Genomic DNA, 8,580 nt, shown 5'->3' with positions numbered 1-8,580 from the left:
AAGTGGCAAAGAGTTTTATTATGTGAATGGATATATATAGTAAATTCGCAGTATCACACTCCTACCTATCCACACAAATATGATTTCAATATATTATTTTTGGCGATCGAGAATGCATGCATTTATATAAAAATTCATTAAGAAGCTGCTTGTATATCTCTTTCGAGGGAGGAAACAATAGTCGTGTTTAAATTAAACATGTCTACTTCTTAATAAGTTGTGGTTAATTAAGGTCTAACTCTTAGTCATTTTCATCTAGAAAACTATGCGCTGAGTTTTAATTTGCCGACAAACGGCAATTGTTTCACCTCTCTTGAACCAGTCTATTGGAAAACTGATAAAATTTTGAAATTACATACAAAAATAAATAAATACAAAAGCATCAAGTTTTTCAAATCTATATTTGTACCTTTTTGAGTTCTACTGGTAGAGAATTTCATTATACGTGTATCCAATATTCAACTAAACTAAGTTAACGAAACATTTGGGGATTGATGAGTAATCTTAATTGTTTTGAAGAAATGAATGCTATTAAGGTGACTAACATATTGAATAATTAAAGTTTAAATCGGGTTAACCAACTTATTAATGAAGGGTTGGTGAGAAGCCGTTGGTTACTTTACAATACAAGTGTGCAGCTACTTGACATCCTTCTTTCTTCACATGTTTCCAGTGAGTGAGTTACCACTTACCCAAACTCCTCCTAATTAACATAGACGAGTTTCTGTGAATTAATTAATTAACCATCTGGTTAATTTTAACATTTTCTTATAAACTTAGGGATGCAGGTCTAACCCAAAAGCTATAATATATATTGTAAATTTTACAGCTAGTAGTTATCAAATTAAATTTATATGCTGATCTTAAAATAAAGGTATGTATTTATTGTAAATCTAAATCATACTGTTCTCTAGCAATACCATCAAAAACGAAACCAGGTTAAACCTATGTAAAACAACACTATAATTATTAGGCGATGATTGTTTCAATAGTTTCTAGTTTTAGTTTTTGGATTTCAACTTTTAGTTTTTGTTTCTAGATTTTGATTTTGGTTTTTGGTTTTGATGTATTTTTTTATTTTTCAAAACTTAATTAATTTATTACTTTAAAATAATACAACAAAATAACAATAAATATTTACATTTAGAATTAAAATTTATCAGAATACTGTGATTATTATTTAAAATAAAATACAATAATGATGCCAAAAAATAAAAATAAAATACAATAACTTATTTTAATTATTATATTAAAAATTATATTATAGAAAATATATATAAAATTACACAAAAATAAAATTATTTAAAAGTTTCAAACTACTTAGAATTTTTTCTTATATAATCATTTTTAATTTTTTAAAAACTTGAATAGCAATAGTTTTCCAATATAAATATTATAAATTATACAAAATAAAATACTCAAAATTTTGAAAAGAATTATAAAATTTTAAATTATTTATATTTTCTTAAAGATGAATGGCTATTTTTATTTTTCAAGATTAATACAATATATTATATGAATAAAGCATATTATGTTTTCTAATTTTTAGTTATTTTTAATGTGACTAATAATTATTAAAAATATTCAATTATTTTATTTATAGAAATTAATACATTTATTTTAGAGTTATGAAACTCAAATAAAGTATTTCACATTATTATTTAAATGATATCTAAAGTACAAAAATTGCATGATAATTTTATCTTTATGAAAATATTATTTATTAATTATTAATTAATTAAAATGTAGTAGTTTCTTCAAAAAAAAAATCAAAATTCGTTTTTTTCATAAAAGCTAACAAAAGTTGGTTTTTCTTCGTAAATTGGTTAAACTTTTCAAAAACTATTTTTCCTAAATTTTAAAGAATTTATTTGTTAAAAAGCTTGATTGACAAATGAAATGGTTTTTACAAAAACTAAAACTAAAAGCTAAAACTTGATCGGAGGAAAAATGGTTTTTGAGAAAACAAAAACCAAAAACTAATCTAAAAACTTAATATTATGATTTCTTTACAAGAGAACAAATACTACCTAAAAAGAACTTAAGTCGTTTATAAAGTTTTTGACCCGCAGTATAAAGAGGCCTTACTAAGATAAAAGTAACTTATACATAATGTTTTATTTAGTTGATAACCCGTTCACATAGACGTTCCTTTCACCTCCCATTTGGCCGTCTCCAAGTTCAGAGAATCCAATAAGATATTTGGATTTTTTATTTGTCTTTCCTTCCAAAATTGATTGCTGAAAGCCTGATAACGACACCCTTAGGTGTAATTTAATTACCTTGTCTCGACTGGCGAGAAAATTGACAGTTAGATGGTAGATTTACACAATAGTAGTAGACACCAGTACACCACTACCGAGTTTTAATGTCATATTTATTAGAAAATTATCATCTACAATATAGCTAAATTTAAATCTCAAGATAGCTGTATGATGCAAAACAAATATTTGAACTATCTGTACTTTTTTTGGTAAGATGTTAAATTTTTTTCTGATAAAATGTAAAAATATTTGAACCACTTGTACTGGTAGTTGTAGCTTGATATCATTTTTTGTCCCTTCTGAAGGTCAATTTAATATTTTATGATTAATAAAAAAATCTATCAACTGGATGGTGGTTTAAGTAATGGTATTCGGGAGTCTCTAAAGTCGTCAGTTCAGCTCCATTTGAAATAAATTATATATGTTCTAAATATGATATTTTTGTATTAACAACGGTTGGTTTTAGACACCAAAAAACATTATAGACTGAAATTAAAAACTTTCAAAATTTGTATATATATATATATAAATGAAATTTGATATATTTGGTAATCAGCTTCCTGTGTACTAAGTCTATATTTTTGATATATTTGGTAATCAGCTTCCTGTGTACAGTGTACTAAGTCTATATTTGGGTGAAACATAAGTTCATCACCCAATACTTTTTCCAACGCGATGGAATGATACTTTGTCAGTTTGTCTAGGTTGTCTCAACTTCCATTTTTCAAATGGAAAATGAACCAGTGCAAATTGTAGTCCTAAATTGTACCGCCTCCTACGAGCATGCAAATTGTAGTCCTAAATTGAATCGGTTAACAACAAATAATTATTTGTGTGGCGTGCAACGAAACAAACCTAATGGTTAATTAATGTCATATAGAACGGACCAACCTACATTTATAACTGCTTCTGTTAAAATATTATAAGAGCATAATTATTCCTCAGTTTCATGGCATGGTTTTTTAGGAATTTTTTAAAATTTTTTTTTGTCTGAAAAAAAAAAATTGAAATCAAACTAATTGCGGGCTCCCACGTGCCAGTGGAACCCGCAAACAGTGCAAAAAACACTCTAAAATTGATACTTATTTCATTAATTCTATAACCGATTTTTACTTTTTTTTGTGGGGTCTACGTTATTAGAAACCCACTAACCCGCCATAATAGTGGTCTAAGAACCTTGTTCATTGTATATCAGTAGATCTAAAACTTATAGATAAGCCGCAAAAAAATCTCAGCCTGTTACGATTGTCGAATATGATTAGAATAATGAATGCATTTACTATTCTCAAAGGCGAGTAGCAAGCACATGACGTCCGGCTCATTGCACGGGGAGTAATATTTTTCCTTATGTTTCCTTAACTATACATCTCAAACTTCTCGTTAAGCTGCAAAAATTCTCAGCCTATTACGATTGTGGAATATGAATAGAATAATGAAGGCATTTACTATTCCCAGAGGCGAGTAGCATACGAGCATGATTATTGGAGGGTTCTTAGGGTGAGGTTCTTAATGGAATATAAGAATCCGTCTTTTAACTTTTAACTAAAAAGGCTAAGAACCGGTTTTTAAATAAGATATTTAAGAGCCGGTTCTTACCCTTTTTAGTTAAAAATTAAAAGACGGGTTCTTATATTCCGATAAAAACCTCACCCTAAGAACCTCTTAATAATCATGCTCTTATGTCCGGCTCATTGCATGGGAAGTGATGTGAGTCACATCATGTGACCATAGAGACCGCTAATAATATATACTCTATATTTGTCTTTTTTTACAACTAAATAATATTGTTGGTTCTATCCCCTGTTCAAAAAAGCGATCGGCCTCAGGCGTTGTTTGGAGGTTGACCGCGGCGATTATGTTCAAATCGGTATAGCCAGGCGTTGACCCGCGTTGACCGCCTAATTTCCGCGTTGACCGTCTAATCCCGCGTTGACCGCCTAATTCCCGTCTAATCCCGCGTTGACCGCCTAAGTTTTTTTTTTTTTTGTCCGTGTAAGTTAAAACACAGTTGATTATTTTTTACTCATTATTGACAGATTTTGTGTAATTATTCATTACTAAATAATTATAATTAGCCGTCAAACCCAAAACAAACACATACATACTACATTTAGGAATTTTTTTCGTACCAAACCCACCATTTACGAATCAAAAAGAGACTGTTTAAAATTATATACAAAAAATTATATAAATATGTCTAAAAATTTGTATCATCATGTTTAAAATTAGCTAAATATATTATAAATATATTAAATTGTATTTAAAACTAGGCTCCGCGTAATCCCTGAGTACTCTCCGATTTTTCGGTAACTCGCTAGGCCCGGGATTACCACCCGACTAACGCTTAGCGTAATTCCGAACAGGGGTTGTAGCTAATACAACAAGTGAATATATCTAGTGTAACGTTTTGTAAAAGTATAGTTGATGCCTCATCACTCAAATTAAAATTCACACAATACACATTATTTACAAAGTAAATATTATTATCCTACAACAGCTACTGTCATTATATGGACCTAGATTCATGTAAAAATGATCCACATTGTTTTCTTGATCAAGATAGTATTCGCATGTGATTAGACGTCACAAGCCTTCTGTTGAACAACGACGACAAAACGTGTGTTACCAAACGAGGATAAAAAAAAGGATATAAGAGCACCTCCAACAAAAAATTCAGGAGTCATAAGGTGAATTTTTAAGAAAAAGAGAAAAGAGAGAGGAGAGAAGAGTTCTAATGTTTAGATTTTTTAGAATCCCATTAAAAGTTAATATGACACTTGTAGACAATAGATTGGTAAAATTTATGTCTTACAATTAATTTTTAATTATCTAATTACAATTAATTAAAATATTAATATATTTTTTGTTTAAGAAATTCTTTAGAGTTCTTATTGTTTGGACTTTGGAGGTGTTCTAAACATAGATCGGCCATACAAGTAATGCATGTGTGGCACGTCACATGCATATGGTTTGTGCACATCTTTGACAATTTACAGTGGCAGGAGAAAAAGAGGATATAAACAAGGAACATCAGCATAAATTTAAAGGCTGATGGGGGCCATGGATATTCAATTCACTTTCAAGCAAAATATATTGATTGATTTTGGAAATTTCTAGTTGGAATAATCATTTATAGATTAAATTAAATAATATATAAACACAATGAAAATAAGTTGGTAATTACCAGGGGATGTAGTAGAGTAATAAGAGAAGTTGGAATATGAAATGGTTTTTTTTTTTGCTATTCCTTTAAAATGAGCGAACCCAAAGAAGGATGACAAGCGGCCCATAATTGAGGCAATTGATTTCCACGATTCCAATAGGCCCATTAAGAACTCTAAGGTCTCTATTTAGGCAAAAACAAGAAGTTAAACGATCCAACAATAAGCCTAAGATGATTACATGTTCAGAGACCATAACACTAATTACCAAAGTAGTTGAAAGCTGTTTACTTGATTATTCATCTTCTTGGCTTTCGAGAAACGGATCCTTTCCCTATCAAGAAGAGCAGTTTGTATAATTATAGTGAAAGCCCTCTTTTATTCTTTTAAGAAAAGAAGAACAAACCTTTAGATGAAGTGGAGTTAGTCTGATGACCTTCGTTTACTTGGATAAGATTCCGATCCTACAAAACCAGAACAGAAACAGTTAAAATCATGTCCTCATCATGGTTAGTGTTATTCAGTAAACATCATCACAAACCTTATCATAAACAGGAAGTTGGTTGCGCCAGTACTCTAGTGGTGACACTAGCACCCTTCCTGCAATTAAAATGGAAACTTGTTTTCTTTAGTGAACGCTCTCTCAACTGAGCCTCTGAAAGTGAATAAGTTCTTCTACTCTCTCTATCAAATTAACCTGATCTTGACCGTTTCTGTCCTAATGAATCAGCAGACATTGAATTGGTCTTCTGTTTCGTCGCATCTTTCTCTGGTGTTACCTTCGCATTACATAACAACGGAGGTATCATTATGATTAACATTTGAATATTTTGATAACAAGAATATGTGATTGTGACAAAAAAAAATGGGGAGGGGAACAAAGTTAGTTACCTCCGCATCAAAGTCGATCTTCCTGATAGTTTTCCCAACTGATAAGTTGTGTATAACCTTGGAGGGCCTTGAATGAGTAGTCATCATAGGCTCTACTACTACATCATCCAAATCACCTTCAAGGATCTTCTCACTTTTCTTTCCATTCTTCAGAGATGTTTTAGTTACCTTGAGCTTACCATTTCGCTCTTCTGAAGTCAGTGTAGCATTCTTACTCGTTATCTTTTTGCTATTAGTACCACATCCATCCACTGGTGAAGGTGATATCTCTTCATTAACCATAGATTCATCTCTTTCGACGCCATCATTAGTAGTAGGATTCTTCTGGACTTGGCTAACATCAAGTTTCCTTTTGACTTTGGTCCCAGACTGATGATTCACATGCTCTACAGCATTGCCGCCACTTTTCTTTGATACTGCTGCTTTCTTGCCACGTTTACCACTCTTTTCTGACTCTTCAAGTTCACCTTTGCCCTGTTTTAAAGTCAGTGATTCTTCAGTAGCTCTCATAATTGTTACCTTATCAACATTATCTGCACTGGTACGCTTCTTAACACATCCATCAACTTGGTTATTGATAACCTCACATTCATCTGTTTTCTCTACATCATCACTGCTCTTAGCCCTCTTGTCCAAACCTTCACTAACATCATCATTAGTAGTATTCTGGAATTTACTCATCAACTCAACAGATTTGGACTGCAGACGAATAGACTTTTTCCTTGAAGGTTTATCACTAATCTCCACTGTGTTCTTCTTCTTCTTCTTCTTAGCGGTGACAGTGGTTTTAACTACTCTTCTCCGAGCTGGACTATCCTCTAGATTCCGTTTCTTGTCGTTGTTACAAGGTGATAAAATGGCACCAGAAGCTGCAATGAGAGGCTTAATCATAAGCATCAGGAAAAAAAGAAAAAGAAAAACACACAATAACAGAGATGTTGCTAAAAAAAGATCAAACCTTTATTGATAGAAGCAGATCCAGAAGGCAGTCCTACGAAGGAAAGGTTACATTTTGATTCCCAATAAGGAGGAAACCCCAAGATGAACTCACTGCAAATCTACAGGAAAACAAAAGGCATATTAATAATAGCTTTCAACTAGTATATATATATATATATAGACCTGAGGGAGGAATCCAGATAGAACAAGGCGTTGTTTGTTGAGAAAGCCACGTAGGACGATGCAGACTCCATCGGAAGCTTCGAGTGTGAAAACATCAAAGGCTTTGACGATTGGGGATGATGTAAACACCCTCACAGCTCCTGTCCTGTTCCCAATTCCCAAACTTTTTAAAAGAATGAAAGTAAAGCAAAAAATTGAGAAAAGGTTTCAATCCTCCTTACTTACTCAGCAATCTGGGTACCAGCAACGCCAAATCGTTTGCCTTCGAATTCAATTGGACATTTGATCAGCCACCAGTCTCTCAGGACCACCTTTTTTTTACATTAAAACCCCACACAGATGAAGATGATGTAAGACTCATTAGAGTTTAAGAAAGTAGCCTCACTCACCGTTTTCTGGTAATACGAGACATCGTCGTCGTCTGGATTGGGATTGTCAGCCATGGATGGAGGAGGAGCAGAGGGAGTACTTTCTCGATTGATTGAGAGAGAGAGAGAGAGAGAGAGAGAGAGAGAGATAATCGAACTGAACTGTATTGAGGAAAGAGTTGGGGCTTTTTAGAAAATGAAAAAAAGACTTCGGCGCGAGATCTTCTTCATTACTCCGCGGGAAGCATTTTGTAATAAAGCAATATAGTTTTGAGGGTTCAACCAACGAAGTGGCTGTAGTTTAGTGGTAAGAATTCCACGTTGTGGCCGTGGAGACCTGGGCTCGAATCCCAGCAGCCACACATTCTTTTTTTTTCTTTGTATTTTTACGAAAACGACGTCGTTTTAGTGGTCAATGGACTCGAGAAGTTACACAGAGAGATACATGTTTGGTTTTACGCATGAAAGCCCAATGGACTCGAGAAGTTACAAGGGAGTGAATCAAAATCATTCCTTGCTACAAATCTTTTATTTCCCCCCTCGACTTTGCTGTGAACACCACGCCTGCCTTTCTCGGTGCATGACGATGATGCTTCCTGTTTACATATTGAAACTGATGCAACAACACAAGCTGCAGCAAAACAGAGTTTCTTTTTTCTTCCTCCACGCGTCTGCATGCTATTGCTACTTCTTCCTCCAGTTCTTGCATTCAACCTCAGGCCCGTTTTGTTGGAACCCGGGATCCGTCGATACTCTCTGACCGAGAATCCCGTG

At 32.9% G+C, this 8,580-nt stretch overlaps 1 protein-coding gene and 1 non-coding gene across 2 annotated transcripts; one reads left to right on the top strand and one right to left on the bottom strand.

The window, feature by feature from the left end:
- Window positions 1–5,462: 5,462 nt before the first annotated feature.
- LOC106324803 lies at window positions 5,463–7,950 on the bottom strand. Its single transcript, XM_013762788.1, has 11 exons — window positions 7,828–7,950; window positions 7,664–7,749; window positions 7,439–7,583; window positions 7,275–7,374; window positions 6,876–7,185; window positions 6,317–6,713; window positions 6,123–6,204; window positions 5,967–6,025; window positions 5,832–5,889; window positions 5,694–5,759; window positions 5,463–5,610 (listed from the first exon to the last, which is right to left on the bottom strand). Exons 1-10 carry the CDS (start codon window positions 7,879–7,881, stop codon window positions 5,725–5,727), a joined length of 1,326 nt encoding a protein of 441 aa, XP_013618242.1. The 5' UTR covers window positions 7,882–7,950; the 3' UTR covers window positions 5,463–5,610; window positions 5,694–5,724.
- Window positions 7,951–8,096: 146 nt separating this feature from the next.
- Window positions 8,097–8,168, top strand: TRNAH-GUG. Its single transcript has one exon. It is a non-coding gene; the product is annotated as a tRNA-His (tRNA).
- Window positions 8,169–8,580: the final 412 nt, after the last annotated feature.

The sequence above is a fragment of the Brassica oleracea genome, chromosome C2 (assembly GCF_000695525.1).
Source record: "Brassica oleracea var. oleracea cultivar TO1000 chromosome C2, BOL, whole genome shotgun sequence".
In the NCBI taxonomy this organism is placed as follows: Eukaryota; Viridiplantae; Streptophyta; class Magnoliopsida; order Brassicales; family Brassicaceae; genus Brassica; species Brassica oleracea.
The sequence above is the reverse complement of the archived record's forward strand: the minus strand, read 5'-3'. Positions and strand labels throughout refer to the sequence as shown.

Excerpts from the sequence above, each read along its gene's own strand:
- LOC106324803 (XM_013762788.1), bottom strand. The coding sequence starts at position 7,881 with ATGGCTGACAATCCCAATCCAGACGACGACGATGTCTCGTATTACCAG. Across the intron at positions 6,714-6,875 it reads ATCAATAACCAAGTTGATGG|CAATGCTGTAGAGCATGTGA; the intron begins ATGTGTTAAGAA and ends GAAAAGTGGCGG. Across the intron at positions 6,026-6,122 it reads ACAGAAACGGTCAAGATCAG|GAAGGGTGCTAGTGTCACCA; the intron begins GTTAATTTGATA and ends TTTTAATTGCAG.